The sequence below is a fragment of the Gadus morhua genome, chromosome 4, assembly GCF_902167405.1.
Source record: "Gadus morhua chromosome 4, gadMor3.0, whole genome shotgun sequence".
In the NCBI taxonomy this organism is placed as follows: Eukaryota; Metazoa; Chordata; class Actinopteri; order Gadiformes; family Gadidae; genus Gadus; species Gadus morhua.
In genome coordinates this window covers 39,285,591-39,308,980 of record NC_044051.1, presented here as the reverse complement: position 1 = coordinate 39,308,980, position 23,390 = coordinate 39,285,591, and the positions used below count along the sequence as shown (strand labels likewise).

At 48.6% G+C, this 23,390-nt stretch overlaps 1 protein-coding gene across 1 annotated transcript in view; it reads right to left on the bottom strand.

Moving 5' to 3' along the window:
* The window catches only part of pard3ba (par-3 family cell polarity regulator beta a), an 88,674-nt gene extending 66,144 nt beyond the window's left edge, over positions 1 to 22,530 (bottom strand). Inside the window, exons 1-2 of the mRNA XM_030354786.1 lie at positions 22,032 to 22,530; positions 14,472 to 14,579 (exon numbers count right to left, since the gene is read on the bottom strand). Coding sequence (XP_030210646.1) covers positions 14,472 to 14,579; positions 22,032 to 22,148 — 225 coding nt within the window. The 5' untranslated portion in view covers positions 22,149 to 22,530. The remainder of the gene's footprint in view (positions 1 to 14,471; positions 14,580 to 22,031) is intronic.
* Positions 22,531 to 23,390: the final 860 nt, after the last annotated feature.

Genomic DNA, 23,390 nt, shown 5'->3' with positions numbered 1-23,390 from the left:
ATGCACAAATCGACCCCTACGCAATCATGCATGTGCAATACCACACACAGACACACATACAAACACAGACACACACACACACACACACACACACACACACACAGACACCTCCAGCAGATGCACCCGTGTTGTGCAGCACAGGTGCGTCTGAATTTGGAGGACTTTTCAGAGCAACAAACACTTGGATGTCTACTCCTATCAGTGTCAGACCACGTTCAAATTATACTGGTTTTAAATCAAGACTAAAATCATGGCTGAGATCAAATCAATCGTCTGAACCTTAGCATTTTTATTTAGACATTTCTGTCAGTTTTCTAATGTTTATATACCGGAGATTGCACTTTTTACTTTTGCTGTTCACAAAATACAACACATACGCCAACATTTAGGTACAAGGCAGTCACACAAGACACGCACGGGAAAAAAACACATGTGGAAGACACCCGTACACACAAACAACAAAAGGACTCACGAAACAGTAATCCACCCTTACATGTGGGCGTGTGTTCTTGTGTGTGTGCATAGGTGTGTGAATAGGCACGTGTATGGCAATGTGTGTGTGTATGAGTCACACAGCCAATTGTCCGAAGATTTGTATCCTACAGCATCACAGTCCGAGCGTGCGTGGAGATAAATGAATGGGCGGTGGATGTGGTCACTGGGGAGCAGAGATCGTCGTCGATAGAATACCACGGAGGGAGCGGTGGTATGACGTGGCCCCATTAGTATCACTAGAGTAACCAATAAGTATCGCAGAGCGAGTTTCACTGCAGCTATGAGTGGTATGCAACGACACAATGGTGCGAGACCACACCCACACACTCACTCACACACACTCATGCGGGAAAACACACTCACGTGTGGACATGGACACACAGGTTTGGTGTAAGATGACGTGGAAAAAAATAGTTTTTTTGTTAAGAAAGTTCGGTGTTTCCGCATACACACACACACACAATCTTAAACACAAACTCACACTACCAGAGGACGGTTTGGCGTGAAGCGACTTCAACCCAGAACCTCAAGGTATCAGAGCACTAACACACACACACACACACACACACACACACACACACACACACACACACACACACACACACACACACACACACACACACACACACACACACACACACACACACACACACACACACACACCCCTTGCAGTCTCATTTCCTCCCTCTAATCAGCCCATTGTCATTCACCCACCATCCAGGTGTGAGACACTGGTCTCTCCCACCCACCCTCCCCCCCCCCTCCCTCATTCCCTCTCCCTGTCCCTCCCCCTCTCCCTCCCTCATCCATGTGCATGCATCTCCCTTGCATGCACAAACATCCTTAAAAGGTGCAGCAAATATATATAGGACACACACTCATGTTACCACATACATCTACAAGCATACATACATACAAAGACTGAGCACATGCATACATACATATATATATACATCATGCCCAATGGGCCTCCACACACACGCACACACACACACACACACACACCACCCCAGTCCCACAACACCTGTTGCGTTGCTGCAATTCTGATACAACGGCGCGCTCATAACACAACACAAAGTCTAGACGCACAACAAAACGTCCTATCCTCAGAGTCCCAGACGTCTTTGACTGCTGAACCATCGGGAGGGGGTCCAAAGATCGACCGGGCGACGGCGGTGTCGGTGTGTGTGGTGATGAGTCACGACCCCCCAGAGATCTCAGCTATGTCACGCACGCAGCTCCCTGTGGGGGAAACTGGATTTGTACAGATACTATTTTACATAGAAATAGGGGCACACACACACACACACACACAGACACACACACTCACGGCAGCATAGGGACACTTGAGAGACTCACACATACACATGACAAGAACGCACACACACACACACACACACACACACACAAACACGGACACACGCACAAGAACGGACACACACACTCAGGGCAGCATAGGGACTTTAAGTTAACGCGAACCCCCCCCTGACTCATAGCCACACTTGAGAGACGCATAACATACACTTGACAAGAACGCACACACACACACACTTTAGACAAATACACTTGACAAACACACACACACACACTTGGGACCCACACACGTGCACTTGACAACCACACACACACACACACATAAAAACAACGAATTTCCACGCACACAGCCAAACTTGAGACACGCACATTTACACTTGACAAGCACACACACACAAAACAACAAACACTCTAAGGACGCACAAGAATACACTTGACAAGCAAACGCACTGTTTATACGCCGTCTCCTGAGCACACACACACACACACACACACACTTGGGACACACACACCTGCCCAAACACACACAGGGATTGAGTCAACACAGGATCAGCTCCTCCAGTAGATGAGACGCGTCGGCTCAGAAGAAACGCAAGCATCCAAAAATAGCTGCACCGTGAAGAGGTGAAGGCACGCTCATACACATGTATCACAACACACAGACACACACACACACAGACTACAAGCCCCCCCCCCCTCCCCGTGGTCGCCATGGCAGCCCCATGGGTTGTGTAAGACGGGTGGAAATTGGCGGGATTACGGCTGAGAGGGTCGCTAAACACACGCTCCCACGGCGCCAGATGGGGAGGGGATTAGCGCCCACAACAACCCTACACACACACACACACACACACACACACACACACAGGTCTGCACACCTACGCACACAAACACACACACACAGCAGCAAACCTACACAAACGAGTCCAAACACACACACACACAGCAGCAAACCTACACATACAAGTCCAAACACACACACACACACACACAGGTCAGCACACCTACACATACAAGTCCACACACACACAGACACACACACTTCAGAGCCATGAGAGCACACACAGACGCCATAAGTCAGCCGGACTTTGGACCCCCGTCACTCTTGCTCATCTACATGGGGGACGTTCAGAGTCAACACTGCCTCGTTGCAACCTACCGCACCACGACCGGACCCCTCATGGCGCCGTAAACACGTTCATGTAGTCCTTCCATCTCAAGATACTATGTAGAACATCTACACGAGCAGCATGCATAACATGTTGGTGTGTGTGTGTGTGTGTGTGTGTGTGTGTGTGTGTGTGTGTGTGTGTGTGTGTGTGTGTGTGTGTGTGTGTGTGTGTGTGTGTGTGTGTGTGTGTGTGTGTGTGTGCACATAGGGCCCCCACCATGGGCTTCCTTGCACAATGGTAATAAAACCGCATGTGTGTCCCTCCACACACACACACACACACACACACACACGATATTGCGGCACCCTGTGTGCGGCGACAGCCCGCATTATTATTATTTATGCACGCTCATAAAGAGAGAGAGTAAACTGTTCATAAATCACGCACGCCCGAAGGCCGAGAGAGAATGAGATCGAGGTGGGAGGGGAGAAGGGAGGGAGGGAGGGAGGGAGGATATGAAGTCAGAGACAGAAGGAAAGGTAACAGAGAGCAAGAGAGAGAGAGAGAGAGAGAGAGAGAGAGAGAGAGAGAGAGAGAGAGAGAGAGAGAGAGAGAGAGAGAGAGAGAGAGAGAGAGAGAGAGAGAGAGAGAGAGAGAGAGAGAGAGAGAGAGAGAGAGAGAGAGAGAGAGAGAGGTAGAGAGAGAGAGGTAGAGATGTAGAGATGTAGAGAGGTAGAGAGAGAGAGCGATGAATAGGCTCCAGGAGGATTTGTATTTCTCAGGCAAACCCCTCGCTCGTCCATCATTTCCTCGCCCAGAGAACCCCCGCCCTTGTTCCTGCTCATGTAGACACCATAGGAACATCACAAAAACACACAAGAACATCGCAACACACACAAGCACATCACAACACACACCAGCACATCACAACACACACCACCGAAACATCACAACACACACACCACCGAAACATCACACACACACACACACACACACACACACACACACACACACAAGAACATCACCACATACACACAAGAACATCACACACAACCTCCAAGACATCACGCACACATGATCACCACACACACACACACCAGAACCACACAACACACACACCACCGAAACATCACACACCAGATCACACACACCGGAACCTCACAACAGACGCACTCAAAAGAAAAATCACCGCACACACAAACGTACACACAAGAACATCACACATTACACCACCAGAACATGTAGCACACACACCAACAGAACATCTCTCACACGCACACACACACACACACACACACACACACACACACACACACACACACACACACACACACACACACACACACACTAGCGGGATGATTAACTCTAAGCCAGGTTGGTGCTCCTCTTTCACCTGTGACTCTCCTCCTTTTCCCTCTTCTCGAAATAGGCCATCAACTACTGCTACCCCTCTCCCCCCCCCCTCCCTCATGTAGTCAAAACAGAGTCAAAACTGGCTCCTACCTCTCCCCCCTTTCTTCCTCCCAGTCTCCCCTCTCCTCTCGCTTCTTAACTTCACTCTTTCGAGACATCGGGCCGTTGTACATCTTTCTGTTCACCACCAGTGCAAAGTGGGGAGAGAGAGATGGAGAGAGAGAGAGAGATCACAAATCTCTCTTCCGTCAAAGTGCCATGATGAGTTGTGGCTCTTGTCGCCCAGTGTGCTCAAGAGGTGAGACTTGACTGAAAGGCGATGTCGTTAAAAGGGGCGGGGTTAGCACCTCCCACATTTTGATCTTAAATAAACACGCACAAGACAGATAGAGATATATGGAGGCGGATGCGTGTTTCTTCACGTTACCTCTTCCAGAGGCAATCGAAGCAACAATGTTTAGATTTTTTTCCCCTCATCTCAGTCATTCCTTCTGTTTGGTGATGCATGCTGGGTAATATATTTGTTTGTCGTTAATGTAACGCTAGACCTCACTCGCATTGAGGCCTGCCAAGGAAGTAGCGGTAGCTTGCTATTACTAACAGAGTTTGTATTACATTTTTGCACAGCTCATCGAATACACTGCATTAATCTACCGACAAAGAAAAACAAAAAATTGTGAATTCATCGGAACTCACAACGCGTCGTTATTATACGACAAAGAGCGACAACAGAACAAATCCCCTTGTAGTGCTTCGCCCCGGTGTGTGTAGCGATAAGAGAAACAGCAGCCCGTCAGCGTTACAGTAATTGCCCGGCGGGATAAAAGCCCAGAAAACAACCCAGCATGAACACGGAAACGTCGGGCTGACGTGACAGAGACACCAACGGGAACACGGTAGTTTCCGATGTCCTACGTGAGAAAAACAGACACGGCTCCGATACGTTGACGGGCGTGTGATTAACGGAGTCGGCGACGGCGTGACGACTTTGTGAAAACGGTTATCTTTCGGAGGGACATTGCTTTTTTATCGTACTTTTGGAAAAGTCATTACTTTCTAGGAACGGAAAGCCGAAATTCGGGGCTAGCTGTTTGGAAGCGATTTGTTTATCAGTTTCTGCCTCAACTTTGACCGGTAAGTTAGTGAAGGTACCTGGTTAGTTACTAAACTAAAATATAGTTAAGTTAAAGATAACGGCACTCAAGAACTCCGGTTAATATCGTATCATGAGTCGTCTGAAGCTTCCCCTTCACGAGGCGAAGCCCAGCGTCCACAAAAGCAGGAGCGGCCGCGGTAAACAACATCACCATACACAACAACACTCTCCTCCAGCAGCCGAACCCCGTTCCTCTGTCCCTGTGGCGGCCAGAGAGGGGCCAGATATGGGGGTCAGAGTGCAGAGTCGCTGCCTGCCCGATTCCCTCACCCCTCCTCAACCCCACTCCCTCCCTCCCCCACACCCTTGCCTCACCCCCCGGTCTCCCACCAGGCAGGAGCAGACGCACACAGATCAGATTCTGGGCCCCGACCGTTTCGGTCCATTAGGAGCTAATGGGCGGTGTGACGGCGAAGCAGGGGTCAGAGTGGGAGCTGGGGTGTGTGTGAGAGTGGGTCTGTGTGTCGGGGGGGGGGGGGGGGGGAAGAGAGCGAGCGAGCGAGCGAGCGAGAGAGAGAGCGAGCGAGCGAAAAAGAGATTTGGAACAGAGAGAACGAGAGAGAGAGAACGAGAGAGAGACGAGAAAAGAGAAGAAAAGAGAAAGAGAGATTTGTAACAGAGAACGAGAACGAGAGAGAACGAGAACGAGAACGAGAACGAGAGAGAGAGAGAGAGACTACGGGATCCTTAAAAAATGAATAAAACAATGGTAACAATAATACTACCAATAATACTCCTAACACTAAGTTCAGCAGCGTGTACAGGAGCGGTGTTTAAAGTGGAGGGCTTATCCGAACCCCATCCGGGCGGTCCTCTGCTCCACTGGGCCGACAAATGGTGTTGGAGCATCGCCAGCCAGAGCCCGCCCGCCGCCAGGCAAAGTCAACGGGGGCAACACGGCGCCGCCACCGGAAGATTTTAAAATATATGCACAAAAATAAGAAAACACGTTTAGTCACGCCGTGTAACCTTTGTTCGAAACGATGAATAAATCACTTTGGAGAAGAGAGGGGGGGGGGGCGAGATAACGGTTGCGCGCGGCGTACGTACGACGGCGGTCGACCCCCCCGACGTCGAGTCACACCCGTATCGGTAATCACAATCAGCCGCGGGGGGGGGGGGGGGGGGGGGGGGTGGGGGGGAATCGAGGTCACGGCAGCTGAAGAGATGCGAGCTAATCACCTAGCTTAATTACCACGTCAAGGAGCCTCGCTTACAAACTGCCGAGGTTCGGAGCGCGAGTGAGGAGGAGCTAAACATCGCGTTATTGAGTCAAATGGAGAAGAAAGTTCAAGTTCAAGGTTTTCTTACCTGTATGCTAGCAAGGCAGCCATTTTGTATTTATTGATTCAAGATTCAATTGTTTCGTTTGTCACATGCACACATGTAAGTAGTATACAGTGAAATTAAAAAGTGTAATGCAAGAAACAAGGCTGTTGCGTTGGGGATCCGACCCAATACCACACGAACGAATCAAACACCCCTTTACCCCCACAGTCCTCGTACTTCGTTACAAATAAACACAATCTTTGAAAACACGTGTAAATTAAATGGTAAATAGACTGCATTTACACAGCGCTTTTCTAGCCAGGGGCAATTCAAAGTGCTGAACAATATTGCCTAACTTTCACCCATTCATGCACACATTCACACACTGATGGTGGTGTCAGCCACGCAAGGCGACAGCCAGCTGGTCGGGAGCAGTCAGGTTGAGTTGTCTTGCTCAGGGACACCTCGACACTCGGCTAGCCAGGGAGCGAACTAGCAACCTTCCGGTTACCGAGCAACATGTGGCTCAGGGGGTAGAAGTGGCTCCGCCTCCTCAGCCACATGTCGCTCTACTGTCGACCCTGTTGCATTATGGGAATCCCTTGGGGTTTGACATCCCGCTAATTGCAGTGACCCGCTTGCTGCCAAACGAGTGCGGTACGAGTTGTGCTCTGACCCCAAACCCAAAGAGATTCCCACAATGCAACGGGGTCGACAACACAACAGAGCAGTACTGACAGTTGCTTCATGAATCTGTGGCATCTTGTGCTTCACTTCAGTCAGCGTTTAGTGTTCGTATGAACAGTTTATTTTGAGAAATGCTGAGCGGAAGAGCGCAAAAGGGGTTGCATTTGAGAAAACGGATCACAGAACGAACGACCCGGGAAAAGAAGATTGCTGAGAAGAGCAGTTGCTACTTTTTCGGGGGCAGGTCATGCCAGGCTGACAGCGATGCAGGTTTTGGTTCGTCTGCGTCAACACCCCGCGATTGCCGTGTTAATCCATCGTCTACGACTATAATTCTGTATCCATGTTCCTCCAACTGCATTGTGGGTACCCAGCAATGTATGATGAACCAATTCCCTGTTAACAAACCAGTTCCAGGCTTCCCGTTTCGTCACAAATGTTTAAAAAGAGGTATTTTAAAGTAAAGGTTGCCCTTGAGAGATCCCTGCCTAGGCAGAGCATAATGAGCAGCCTCGAGGGTCAGAGCTGCTCTGTAAATAAACCTGCCCTGCACGGCCCTGCCTTCAGAACACTGGCACATGAATGCACCCAGGGCAGGTATGAATAGACGATGATGAGACAACGCTTAAAGTCGATGATGATGTCCACGACTAGTACCTGCGCACGCCCCCCCCCTCCATCTCTCTCCCTCTCGATCCTTCGAGGCCCCCCCCCCCCCCCCCGCCCCGCTCATCACCGGCCATTCATGAGCCTCAGCGTTAGACAGAACGCCTTCTTCACGGGTGATTCGACTCTCGACTTGCGATGCTGAAAGCGGGGGGGCGAGTGGGGGTTAAGAGGGAGGGGGGGGCGAGGCGGGCGAGAGAGAGAGAGAGAGAGAGCGAGAGAGCGAGAGAGCGAGAGAGAGAGAGAGAGAGAGAGAGTTGCGCTGCGTCGAAAAGCCCCTAATCAGTGCTGGGGTAGATGGCGGCAGACTCTGGCAATCACTCGCCATTCACCGCAACTTCCCCCTCGGGAGCGAGAGAAGAGCTCTAATTTGAAGTTTTGTTTTTTTTTGTTTTTTCGAACGTCGCTAAAGTGTCAGAAGGGTTTGCGAAGTCAGCGACTACCAAGGAGGAGTTCGCCAGGTCGCACCTGATTGTGTGGTTGACAGGAAGTGACACGGGGGACATGGTGGGGAAAGAAAAATAACGATTCAATAAAGAGGAGTGAGCCTTGAATGTCCCCGATACGGATAGAAGGAACAAAACTCCCATCATGCCCCTGCCTGTTGAACACAATTCATTTTAGCCCGGAGGTGTCGACAGGAAGGCCCAAAAAAGGCAAACAGTGAGGAGTATCTGCTATCGGCTCGCAAGGCCTGGACCCCATCCCCTACGCGTCCGAAGGAGTCCAAGGAGGAGACGCTTCCAGGAGTTTTCCTCCGTGACGCGGCCTGTCAATCAAAAGCCGGAATGAGAGACGGGAAAATGAAACTCATAACCTGGGAAACTGAGATATCGTGCACTCCCAAACGCCTCCCTCCCTCTCCCCCACACGTGCAAATGGCAGCGGGGACATAGGGGGAGGGAGGGAGGGAGGGAGGGGGAGAGAGAGAGAGAGAGAGAGAGAGAGAGAGAGAGAGAGAGAGAGAGAGAGAGAGAGAGAGAGAGAGAGAGAGAGAGAGAGAGAGAGAGAGAGAGAGAGAGAGAGAGAGAGAGAGAGAGAGAGAGAGAAATTGCCTTGCTAATCAAGCGTTTGACATTTCACTGCCAAGAGATCAGGTTGAAATATCCACCACACACACACTGGGGGAGAAGGGAGAGGAGAGAAGGAGAGGGAGGGGAGGAAGGAGGGAGAAAAAGAGGAGAGGAGGAGAGAGGTACAAGTAGAGAGAGAGGGGGAAAAGATGGGATAAGAGGAGGGACGAGGAGAAAGATAAAAAAGGGAAAAGACAAGGAGAGGAAGAGAAGAGCAGCAGGGAAAAGGAGAATAAATAAAATGAAAAGTGAGAATTAGAGATAGGAAAAATGGAGAGAAATGAGGAGGAGAAATTAGGGAAAATAAAAAGAGAGAGACAGTGAAGAGAAGAGCAGAGAATTGAGTCATGTCGTCTAATTAAAATGTGCTAATAAAAGGCAAAATGGCGGCCACAGTTTGCTTTATTTTCCCTGAAATGAGACGTCCTTGTTTGGTTTGGTATGGAGAGAGAGAGAGAGGAATATTACATGCTGTTCTCTATCCACCAAATTAGGTTATGCTTTGTGTGTGTTTGTGCTTGTGTGTGTGGGCCTGGGTGCGTTCGTGTGGGTCTGTGTGCGTGCGTGTGGAACTGTATGTGTGCGAGTAGGTCTGTGTGCGTGCGTGTGTGTGTGCGTGTGTGTGTCTCTAGGTCTGTATGTGTGTGCGGGCATGTCAGCGTTCATGCATGTGTGCGCTGTAGCCTATTATGAGAAGTGACAGTCTAGTTATGAAAAGCTGCAATACGCATACTTTAATTCCACTTTTCCGATACCAGTGTGACAGCACTACCACACATACACCTACACACCTACAAGACACACACACACAAATTAGCATTTCTGCTAGCGCCTGCCGACAGCTGCCCAGACAGGCTACAGAACCGGGTTGTTCTTGTTGCGATTGTTGACGTTGTTGTTTGTCAGCGGCGGTAAATACTGTCCTCACTGTCGCTAATCATGTCAGGAATTAGCTTGTGGGGAGAATAGGCTAGCTAGCAGGGGGAACGACGCTAGCTTGCCCGGGGGGGGGGATTGGGGTTAGGAACACCGGGAACATCGAGATCGAACCTGAACAATAGAAGAACGAATAATAGAACGAAAGAAAGAGGCTTGGAGAGAAAGTCATGACGAGAGAGGGAAGAGAAACGTGACGAGAGAGACGTAGCGAGAGAGAGAGAGACATAGCAAGAGAGACATCGAGACAGACAGCAAAAGAGAGAGAGACAGAGAGAGAGAGAGAGACCCTTTCTGTCTGCCTGTGTGTGCAAGTACGGGCTGGTGGTCGCCTGGCAGTCATCAGCGTGGGGGCGAGGCTGGGGTGGTGGTGGGGTGGAGGTGGTGGAGTTGGTGGTGGTTGGGAGGAGTGGTGGTGGTGGTGTTGGGTGTGAATCTCTCCGGGCCATTAAGCAAACGGGGGGGGGGGGTGGTCCATGCCCTCGACCCTGCTGAGCGGTTCCAGTCCCACGTGCACGTGCACACTGACACGTGGCGGACTTCATTTTGTGTGATTAAGTGAATGAGCCATTGATGGACTATGATCCTGTGTGTGTGTGTTTCCTGATACACACTCCTTTCAGAAGGACAATATGAATATTCATTAAAGGCTGGTAGGCGGTGTGTGTGTGTGTGTGTGTGTGTGTGTGTGTGTGTGTGTGTGTGTGTGTGTGTGTGTGTGTGTGTGTGTGTGTGTGTGTGTGTGTGAATGATACTCAGGGGGGGCTATATTAAGGATGTCCGCATTCTGGCGTTCACCGCCGCTAACCGTTTAGCGTGCAAATAGCCGACCATTATCTCTCATTAGCATCCGCGGCTAATGCAGGGCCCCCCGCCGCGCGCGGCGCATCCCCTCACAATAACACCGCTCCGCTATGATGGATGGCGCGACACCGGGCGCTACAATAGCACAACGCCAAAAACAAATGAGTGCAGAGAAAGAGAGAATGGATAAAACTCTGAGACAAATAATAACGATAGCATCTTGCCCAGAGCAAGAATTACATTGAAGAGGGAAAGAGAGTGCGTGTGTGTGTGCGTGCGTGCGCTTGTGCGTCTGTGTGTCAAAATAAGCTAATATGTAATCAGTAATGTTCAGGCTCGGCCCGTTAATCTCAGCAAGGACAGCTCGGAACTGCTAGCACGGAGATAGCGTGTTAGCGTTAGCATGTTGATTGGCGCTTTGAGGAACATCAAAGCCCTTTTTGGGCACCAATCTGTTCCTCATCATCGGGAATAAAGTGCGGCGTCGTGGTTACCATGGCGTTTGACCGAATCCCCACAGCCCACCTGTGTGCCGCCCCCTACAGGCCCAATAAAGACATGCAGCTTAATTCAAATTTAAAAGGACAGAGTCAATGCTAGAATATGGAGGGCAAGGAGTAAAGTTAAGAATATTTGGAGAAAAAGTTTATTTTTCAGAAGTTAACAGAAAAAAGATGAATGTATATAAAAATTATTCATGGGAGAAGCTTTTGTGAGGAAACACACCTTGTACGTTACAGGAGAAAGCAAGTGTAGGGTGCTACACTCAGTAAGTGTGTGTGCGCGCGCGCGCGTGCGTGCGTGTGTGTGTGTGTAAAAATTGTACTTGATCCATGTCCATGAATCAGGGCCATAAACAGTGTTGGGAAAGTTCACTTTCTACGTGAACTAGTTCAAAGTTCAGTTCACAAATTTTAAAATGAACTAGTTCAGTTCAACGTTCATAGTTCAAAATTTTGAATTCTGAACGTTTTAACTGATTTGTAAAAAAGTTCACAGTTCCAAAAAATGAACTAGTTCATAGTTCTTTTTTTCAATATGTTGCTGTGAGCCATTATATTTTTTCGGTATTTTGAACATTGAGCCCCCTTTTGTAGCGAAAAGACTACAACCAAACGTAAACAGCCCCCCTTTCCGTTTCCGGCCAACAAGCAATGATTTTAGGAGGTATTCTAGTCCGCTGAGCTATGAGCCAGAGAGCCAACGTTATAGATTGTACATATTTATAATTCGAAATTCGTCTCAGCATTTATACCACATATACTCTAGGGTCTATAGCATGTAACGGCGTTGTCTGATTACAGTTTGATTCGTTTTTCGCAATTAAACAGCTCTCGTTTTGAGTATAATCACCGCGCCGTTCGTTTCAATGGGAATCGCCACGGTTCAAACCACACGGCGTTCTGCGCGCGCATCCGCCGTGTCGATAAACAAATAACCCCCCTATTGAACGAAGTTAAACCGAGTTCAAAGACACCAGAATGAACGAGTTCACAGTAACTTTCATCAGGCAGTAATATAGTACGTTCAGTTCACGTTCGCCCAAAATATGAACGAGTTCATGAACTATCGTTTAAAGAACGCTTTCAGGCACAACACTTGCTATAAACTCTTCAGACCGTTAAAAACAGTTACGAGTAATACATTGTCGTTAAATTCTCTGTCCTCTCTGTAAAAGCCTTGCAGTTCTGAGAGTTACTGTTCCATTAGACCAGATAATTACCAACAACAAGAGAACAAAAAGACGCACTGGCTGGCCGGCCAGCCACACACACACACACACTCACACACCCACACACACCCACTTTTTCTCACGCCTATTTGCGCAGCCTGAATGAAATCTCCCGTTTCCGTTTCACTGCGGCTTCCTGCTGACTAAGTGTTTATAATTCATCACCGGCCCGGGACACAGGCCTCATGAATATGGATGGCCCCTAGTTTAGAGCGTTTTAGCAATGCATTAGGGGGAATCAGCTAGGGCTAGGATCAAAAACGGTGGGGAAAATTAGGCTTCCTGTGCGCAAGAGTGTGTGCGCGCGTGTGTGGGTTAGATAAATAAATACAAAAGTTGTTTTTGTATTTCGGTCATCACTGTTTTTTTTTGTTTATTCATAAAACGTAAAGCAAAAGTACAAAGAAATCACTGAATCTGCGTATGTATGAAGAGGAGAATGATGGTCAGCCTCACTCGTTTACATGACCCTCAAGAAAATCGAATTATTGGGTTAGTCCAACTGGATTATTAAGATGCAGGTATACACCTTAGTCACACTATAATCGAATCGAGTTACTCAGTCAAATTAAGACACCTAGATTAATTTGATTGTTAATCGAATTAAGTGTGCATGTATCGGGTCGGATCGCATGGAATCAGATTTTGCGTTCTGCGCATATTCGAGATTTATGCGCAGAAGGAGACGATAGTCATTTTGTTGTCGTCGTCGGAAAACGAGAGACGGCAATTTATTTAAAAAGGTGGCAAAGACGATGGAGGAAGCCGGTGTCGTGCAAATGTAGTTACCCCCTATAAGAAATGCATCATCATCAACATGCATTCAGTACAACCTACGCTTCTGTAGAGTAGTGTGTGTGTGTGTGTGCGCGAGAATGGAAGTGTGTGTGTGTGTGTGTGTGTGTGTGTGTGTGTGTGTGTGTGTGTGTGTGTGTGTGTGTGTGTGTGTGTGTGTGTGTGTGTGTGTGTGTGTGTGTGTGTGTGTGTGTGTGTGTGTGTCTTCAGCGAGTGAGTGGACGAGCGAGGAGAGTGGGCGGTTGCGTGTGTCAGTTTATTGAATGAACGAGTCTGGTTGTGTCTGAGAAAACGACGTGTACTGTGAAGTTAGTGCAACTACGAATGAAGTACCCAGCTTGTAAATAAATCTTAGTTCCGTTGTCATCGTGGTATGAACGTGCGCGATAAACATATGCCGTTAGAGACTTCCTGAACCGTGATCAATTGGTGTGTGTTTCCACGCGTCATGGTGATGCCGCTGTCGCTATGAAGTTCAACAACGCTAATAAACGATTATTATCAACGTCTGTCGATCATTTCTATACAGCTGTTTTCTGGACGTTTATTTGCATTATTAAATTATTATAGGTTATGACAGTCCATATTGCAACACTGACTTTTTGATCTTTCAACAAACACAATAAGAACCAGTGTTGGGTAATTTACTTTGTTGCAATTTGAGCCCTTCTTCAAATCCACCAACTAATGTTTGGTGCTATTTTTTATATTGCTGGATCCAAATCATTTTTATACCTTTTTTGTTGTTATGGCTTAAAGTAAATCATGAAAAGTTTAATTTAGAAAATGGTTGTTGACACCAAGCAATGATGAGACGATATTTCTCTGTGTTAATATAACAATAAATACATAAGAACTGTGCTCACTTCAATATGTATTTATGGATCGCAAGTCATATCGGTATCCAGCATTGCTATCACACATCGCTTGCTTTCCTCTTATCCGAATCTGTAATCGGAGACAATGGGCTGAGAGGAAATGTAGGTGGTTATCGCACGACCAATCAGAACGTCTCTTACCCGGTCCTTGTCCTCCAACAGGTCTGTGATTGGGTCGTCCATGTCCAGGATCCCGCCCTCATCGTACTCCACGTGATGGATCCTGACCACATACTCCAAATGCTGAGCCTACACCAGAAATAACAAACGTAAGACAATTAGCATTAGTGTATTAGCATTAGCGTGTTAGCATTAGCATGAGCATACAAGCAACACGTCAGAGAGCGAAAGGGGAAGAATTCTTGGGATTGAATCCTTTGCGGGGTTTTTTGTTAACAGAAGTTGCGTTCTCGATTCACATCGAAAGCCAACTTTTTCTTCGTCTTTGTGTGCGATATTTTTATTCACCGTCGGCTGAACACACACGGCACACTTCAGTTGAAGCACGCTCGGTAGACGACACTGTTTAATCAAAGTACTCCACAACCGACCGTAACCTCTGTCATGCCTTTCTCACATTCTTAAGGCATTTCCCCGCCTAACAAAAATAAATATAAGAACGTCTTCCAGTGGAAGATAGCCAATATATTGTCATTTCTTGGCCTGATGTTAGACTAGAATACAATAGAATAAATCTCTAATGTCCACCAAGGTGGACATTTTTCTTTGGCTCACCAGACAAAGACAAAAATACTTAAACATACAGACATATAATGAAAATGTCAGCATAAAGAGCGCAGAAGAAACATGCTTAAAGACATGAAGAATTGTTTTTGACCATGGTAGCCAAGAGCAGCAAAGTCAAACACATACATAAATCCTGAATTACACATCAAGTCCATTACAGCGGCCTCACAAACTGTCAAAGCAGGTGGCCATTTTGATACACATCTATAAAGATTTAACAAACGCTCAAAACAACACAAAATAGGAGGTGACACCGGGGCTGGAAAAGGCGTTGAATACAACTTTCTCATTTGTCTACGCCAGAGACTTTGCGAAAGCCATTTCGCTGTCACAATGACAACACACACACAGCACCCCCCCCCCCCCCCCCCACACACACACACCTCCACCTCAATCCCGCCGCCATCCCCCCACCAGCGGGGGGTTTGTGGTCCCAGACGCTCTTGTCTTTGTCTGCCGCGACGAGAAACGGCTTATCTACAAGTTATCTGAAATCTGGGGAAAATCTCGTTTTGTAGCCTGGTGTTGAATTGAGTATCGACACCAGGTTTTACAGGGGCGATGACGTGTTCCTGCCTTTGTGTCGGTTGTAAACAGAATGGAAGGTTTTGTACGACGGGTGGGGAAAGGAAGACACGAAATCGGCGTACGATCACACTGGGTGTACTTTGCTACCATTGTGAGTCGTCTGGTATGGGGAGAGTTTCTATTTGTTCTTCAACAGGCCCTTACGTTTATGAAAGGTTGAGACTTTCAAATAGTTTTTCACTTTAATCACAATTTTGATATGTTAATAATAAAAACTATAATTGATGTGGTGTGACGTTTTTTTCCCTCACAATCAAGTCTTTTCATCTCTGAATGCTCAAAGTTGTTCCAAGTATTACGGTTTATTACCATGGTTACAATTAGTGTTGGAGAGGATGTTGCATCGAGAGATGTCGTCAGAAAATGGAAAGTTACGCCCCTTGATTCTCATTGGTTCAAAGTCGTCGTACAATAACACACACACACACACACACACACACACACACACACACACACACACACACACACACACACACACACACACACACACACACACACACACACACACACACACACACACACACACACACACATAAAAGGGTTGAGTCTTTGATGTCCACTTTCTTTATTTGTTCCTCGGGCCCCATGCCAGGTGAGGGATCAATTAATGGAGAGAAACAAGAAACTAGCAAGAAAAGCTGCGGTGTGCTGGCGGAAGCAATTAGGGTGAAGTTAGTGTATTCAAGTCACCCCCAAAAGGAACACACTGCACCCGCTGTCCACTGGATTATTCTGAATCTCGGCAGGCAACAGAGCAACCATAGCGATCAAAGTGGATCTATCTGACTGTAGTAAAGGTTTGCACACCACTGCTGCCAGCGCTAATTGGTGTTGTTGGTGATTGGGGTTTTTTTTGTCGCATTAGACCAAAAATCGTTTCGATCCGTATAATTTGTGAGACTCAGTTGGATACAGCCTTTGGACTCCTATTTTTGGATGCGATTACGTTTTTTTAATAAGCAGTTGAAAGAGATGGACGGAGAGAATAAGCATGCTCAAGATAGACACAGTCTGAGTGACAGACAGAGAGAGAGAGAGAGAGAGAGAGAGAGAGAGACAGACCGAGAAAGAGACAGACCGAGAAAGAGACAGACCGAGAAAGAGAAAGAGACAGAGAGACAGAGAGACAGAGAGACAGAGAGACTGAGACAGAGACAGAGAGAGACAGACAAACCGAGAGAGAGAGACAGTGAAACCGAGTGATAGAGCCTGTGACAGAGACCGACTGAGAGAGATGCAACGTGTCCTAGAGAGTGAGAGAGTGAGTAGGGAGAGAGAGGGTGATGGAAAGAGATAAAGATAGAGGGAGACCGTGAGAAAGAGCCAAGCTGGTCAACGTGTCTGGACCCAACAACCTCCGCCGCTTATAAACAAGACTGCAGCGGGCCGCACTGTGTGCATTAGAGTCCATTACATCATGGCCTCTTGTCAGAGCAGGACACACACACACACACACACACACCATGAAACCAGCAATGGGCCCCAGCTGGAATGACAGATTCCCAGGCGCCCTCCTCCCGGGAAGAACGGGTCAGACCGGAGATACCACTCACATTCCTGGCCGGCCGGCCCTGCATGCGACAGTGTTGGCGCCACAGTTACGACATGGGGGGGGGGGGGTGTGTGCGTTTGTGTCACGTGTGAGGGCCAAGCCCACAGTGACGACACAGCACCGCGTGCAAAGCGATGGGGATCCCGATGTGGCAGGAGAGAGAGAAGTCCCTCGTACAGTGGGCTGAAGGAGGAGATCCGTTTCTGGCGGCAGGGTTTTGTCGAGTGCTCTTTTATGTGGAGGTGGCACACACGCACGCACGCACACGCACACGCACACACACACACACACACACACACACACACACACACACACCCTTACATGCAGGCACACACAAGTGAACGCACAAGCGCGAGCACAAACACAATCAGAGGCACACATACTCACACAGACACAGGCGTGCACACACTAACACACAAGTGCAAGCACGCACAAACACAAACGCATACGCACACACATACATACACGGGTGCAGACACGCACACACACATGATGGATGGGTTTTCTCCGCTAAAGTGTGGTCGGGGTCAGGGGGAAGGTCAGGGTGACAGGACGTGATGCATGCCTTATTTTGTTTTTTTAACGTACGAGGCAATGAATCCCACAACGGTCGGCGTCTCCCTCACACACCCGTGCCGAGTAACGGCGAGGGAGCGCCATCGAACCAACACCGCCGTATGCTAACATCAGCCAACCGCCGCGGTTAAAATCCTCCTCCGCTGTTCCGCAGACGGAGAAAACGGTCCGAAACGGGGCCCACCCTGGGCAGCGGCCACACCTTGGGGGGGGCCCGGTCCCAGTCGGGGCCCCCGGTTCACAGGAGACCGCCCCGTCTCCATGACAACAAAAAGACGGACGTTCTGTTTTTCCGACACACCCCTCCGCACCGGGGTCGGAACGGATCCCTTGAGGGGGAGAGGGTGACATCCATGGGGGGGGGGGGGGGGGGGGGGGGGGGGTAGGGGGGGGTATTGGGGTGATGGTGGGGCTAGGCTCCAGTCACCAGTTACCCATCAAGTCACCAGTTACCCCTCCCTGCTCACTCCTCTCCATAACCCGGAGTGTTAGCTGCTTCAGAGGAAGTGGAGACGAAAGAGGCGCACACACAAACACACACACACACATACGAAGAACGGCAACACACACACACATGCGAAGAACGGCAACACACACATATGCGAAGAACGGCAACACACATACACACCCACACCCACACACAGGCGGGGAAAAAAGAATAATAATGAAAGGAAGACTTCCTCGAGTCAATCAGTCTTTAACGGGGATGGGTGAGGAGGGGGAGGGGGGGGGAGGAGGAGCCTTGACAGATAAACGGGTAAATTCTCTGCAAATTACACCATTACGTCTTCCAAGTGTTTCAAGAGTTTTCACCACAACCATCACACCCTCCCCCTCTCTCCTCCTCCCCCCCCCCCATCTCCCCCTCGCTACATGACACCACTCGACAGCAGAAAGAGGTGATTAGCGATGCCGAATTCAGTCGAGTTTGTGTGAGAGCCTTTGTGGGATGTCGGGCTGGGGGGGGGGGTGGGAGGAGGAGGGAGGGAGGATGGGTGCTTCTTTCCCACTTTGAATGTCAGGAGAAGAATGGGTGATTCCGTGCGGGTGGGGCTTGGGGAAGGCGAGATGTGGGTTTAACGGGGACAGAGCGAAGAAGAGGAAGGAGAGAGGAGGAAGAGGAGCGGTTGTTAACGAAGGAGGGGTTGAGATCAGACGTTTCGAGGGTCGGCGTGCTCCCTGGGGTCAGAGGTCAGCGGAGAGAGAGGGACTTTAAGGATATTATTGAGAGCAGATTTTGGAGCCAGAGGAGTCAAGTGCCGGGGATAGTTCTATAAAATAGCTTATCATCTTTGAGCGTCATTGTAAAATGGAGATATCGACTCAGCGTGATAACCCGTTTGGGAGTACACTTTCATTGCAATTAAAAGATACTCCATAAAAATATGAATAGGACACGTCTACTATGAGAGGGTTATGATTAGGTTAGTCTGGCTGAACGGAAGTGGTCAGCGTCTATTGCCTAGCGTCGGATTTGGCCGCGACTCCTCCCCTTCCGGTTGCTCCCCCTCAAACTCGGAAACTAGGCAGTATGGCGAGTTTTGAAGAGGACTTGTGACGGCGCTGTAAAGTTGGCATGTTTGGCTCTTTCCGTCGAAAATTGCAAAGAACTGCAAAAGATTTGCTTGCAGCATTGGCTGAGGAAGAAAGATGTTCTATTCTGCATGGACACCGCGGCTGCTTCCCGGGCTTAGCCCCGCCCTAGACGATTGTGATTGGTTTAAAGAAATAAAAACAGGCCCGCCCAGTTTCCCCACGGATAGACGGCTCGAGGTAGCGTGGCTCCAGACCATTCTACTTGCTGTAGTTTGGTCTGGCTTTGCGAGACTATGATTAGGTTAACAGGAAAATGATCGAATACTTTAAAGAGGGATGATCCAATTTTCACGCATTCATTAATCATAAATCCATAAATTGCAGACGAACATCACAATATCGTCAGCATACAGCACACACTGGGGGGGGGGGGGGGGGGGGGGGGGGGGAGGGGTTGACTTTGAACGTGATTGGTCCCCTCCAAACGACTACAGCGTTGACATGGTAACCGATGTGGTCCCAGACTTTGTACTTAGAGCCCGTGGTTATGACCAGGCTAATTAGGAGTTGGCATGGTAACTTCAAACCAAAGCAAGACGTTTTCTATTAATCAACAACAAGTGTAATAGAAGGCCCTGATTGGGAAAACCACAACCGTGTTGACAGTTTTCAGTTTTCAGTGTAGTTGCTCAAAAATATGACATCACAAAACCTAACTGCAAGACACAAGACACCAAACGTCTACTTTCATTCCAACCTCTTTTCTTTATATTGGAAGAGCCAAAAAAGAAGTCTTAATAACCTAATAAGTAACTGTGACAGATCTTAAAAGGTATTTTGTTTGGCTAAATGAAATCGACAAATTAGACGAGGACATTTGATTTCTTCCCACACACACACACACACACACACACACACACACACACACACACACACACACACACACACACACACACACACACACACACACACACACACACACACACACACACACACACACACACACACAAAGAGCTTGATTGATAAACCATCCAAAAAAACAGATAACCTGCCAAGCTAGCTTTCACACAAAGGTAATGCGCAAACTAAGTGAGCAAACTGGCCAAAGAGAGCGAGGGGAGAGAGAGACAGTGCGAGAGAGAGCAAGAGCGAGAGAGAAAGAGAGACAGTGACAGAGACAGAGACAGAGACAGAGACAGAGAGAGAGAGAGACAGAGAGAGACAACACGAACGAGTGAATGAAAAGATATTGGGCTGGGTTCGGATTAACCTGGAATCCAGCAGTGCTACTATTTCCTGAAAAAACTTCTAGTGAAGATTACCTTGGAGCTTTCAGAAGCTTTAATATTAAGTGTCAACGATAGTTGCGTGACAGCCGTGGTTTCTGTTGTCGTGGCGATGGAATGGAAGATGATTGTCGAGCGTGAGAGAGGAATGAGCAAAAGGAGAATAGAGAGGGGGAAGAGTGAGGGCGATAAAGGAGGGAAGGCCGTAGAGAGAGATTGATGACTTGAGCATTGGTCCTCGTGTGTGTGTGTGGTCAACAGGAGACCTCCAGGTAGAGAGGAGGCAGAGACTCTGGCTGTCACCCAGGCTGAGACAGACATGCCTTCCCTGGGGAAAACCGACACAACACCCGCCCCCCTCTCCCCCTCTCCCCCCTGCGTGTGTGGGTGGGAATGTGTGCCTGTGTGCCTGTGTGCCTGTGTGTGTGTGTGTGTGTGTGTGTGATCCGTTTGTGTACGTGCAGCAATCGATCAATCCCTCCGTTTCTCCCTCTCGTCTATTCATCCTGGATCCCCGGCCGCTCCGAGCCAGGGTCGGTGAGGAGGGAGATAAGAGGGGGAGAGGGGAGGGAGGGAGGGAGGGGGCGACGGATAGATGGAGCCAGGGAGCCCTGTCACCCATCCCCAATCCCCCAGAATCACTCACTCACGGCGACAAAGCCTGCCCTTCCACGGTGACACCCGCGCACACACGTAAACACAGCGCGCGCACAAATACCAGCGCACAGACGCGCACACACACACAAACACGCGCGCATGTTTGTGCGCGCGTGTCAACTTCAACCTGCGCGCTGTGATACCGCGGCGTTAGCGCGTTGTGTGGCCTGACAGCGCCGGTCTTAATAGCAACTAAAGGCGCTATCACGCCGCTGCAGTGACAACCGCCACAACACTGCGTTGAATAATTGATTGATTGCGAAAATAAAAGCGAGTGATTTGCATAGATGAAAGGAAACACGGCTTTGGTTTGAGAAAACTCACAATAATTAGATGAAAAAAAAATACTATTTTCATTTATACATAATATGTGGGGTGGGGTGTCATCTTTAGGGGACACATGTATTTGCCCAAAGTAGCCCCGCAGGACTATTATAAAAATAAAGGCGTTCAGTGTGTTTATAAATAGGATTAACATGATACTGTTGGGATTGTTTGAAGATACAGAACAATCACTTTAACAAAAGCATTCCCATCTGCTCGTCTGACTGCTAACAGGTTCGATGAAGTTCACCAGCGGGTTATGAGTAACGCATTGCAAATGTAACGTCTTGATCCCCGAGTCACGTGACCCGTGTTCCCAGCAGGTGAGCTCACTATGTAGAGTCGAATGACACCCTCAAAACAGGAACACACACACAAACACAATTGAACCATGTTCACAAAAACACAAAAACAACCCCACTAACTAATGTTTACCTTCTCTAAGATCTTCCGGTATCTGCGCGTGGCTTGATCGGTCACATCCCGCACCGTCCAGCCATCCTTGCACGGGACAACGACCGCCGTGTCTCCGAAAGTTACCGTCACTTTCATGGCGCTTCACAATAAAAGTCCAATATATATTCCTATTAACACGTTGACAGCGTACAATCCAAAGCCGTCCGGGGGGTTGGGGGACGAGAGGTGCACCTGTCCCGCCGAGCAGCAGTAGTAGTAGTCCGCCTTCCTCTCCTGAACGCGGAACTGGTGCAACAGGTGTCTCTACCGGTGGAAATCACGGGGACGAAACCCGTCTGGTTTGTTTTGAAGTCACGCGGGTGATGTCAGAGGACAAGGGAAAGTCCATCTTGGGACCCGGAGTGTTTGAAACAGATAGAGGTAGGGACTATTAGAAGGAGTTATGTGCTGACGGCACCCTGCGGTGACACCCAAACAAACCGCACACACACACACATACAAAGGCAGGCAGAGCACACACCCGGAAGCGCTCGTTCAAACGAGGAGCAAAGGTTCCTCTGCTATCTGCGACTCCTACAAGTGGATGCAATGTGATATAATGTGTCGTAAGAGGTGTACAGCCCAAACATTTGCAATACTGACACAGGAATACTGAAGTTGAATTATAAAAATGGCATGAACGGCAATCATTTTATGATAAAACATATTAAATTATAAATATTACATACTGATTTCTTATCCTTTTTTTTTTTTCATGATGATGGTTTATATATAAATTATTTACACAATATGACTCCAAACACATCATCCAAAAACAAGCCTATACGTTTTTAATAAACATGAGTGATGAAATACGTGTTTTAAAACAGAATATACACAGTTCAGTAGGCCTGAACCGGCTCTATAACATCTCCCCCCTCCTGCATTCCCCATGCGGGCTAGAGTCGACTCACAAAAGCCCAGTCTTGCCAGATTGTGCCAGATTTCCCGCCTAATCTTGCCAGGGTGCGTGTTACTCTTTTATTTACCGACTCCTCTCCAGCTGAAACACATCCAGCCACGCATGTTCTAACAGTGCATCCATCCCCTCATCCCTCTCCCCCCCCCCCCCCCCCCCCCCCCCCCCCCCCCCCCCCCCCAAAGAGAGAGGAACAAACACACTTATAGTAATTGTCTGTCATTTCATGTCGCTTTCTGAGCTGTGTAATTGCCATTATGGATATAAACGGCCCAAGACGCGCTCTCGTGAACCTCTCATTCGCCACGCTTTATTTGTCTGTTTCACCTGCGGGAATCCTCCCTCTCTTCTTTCCGCCGTCACATGGAGACGGGAGAACGAGGACAGACTTCATAATTGAGACAAGCAATTATTTTTTT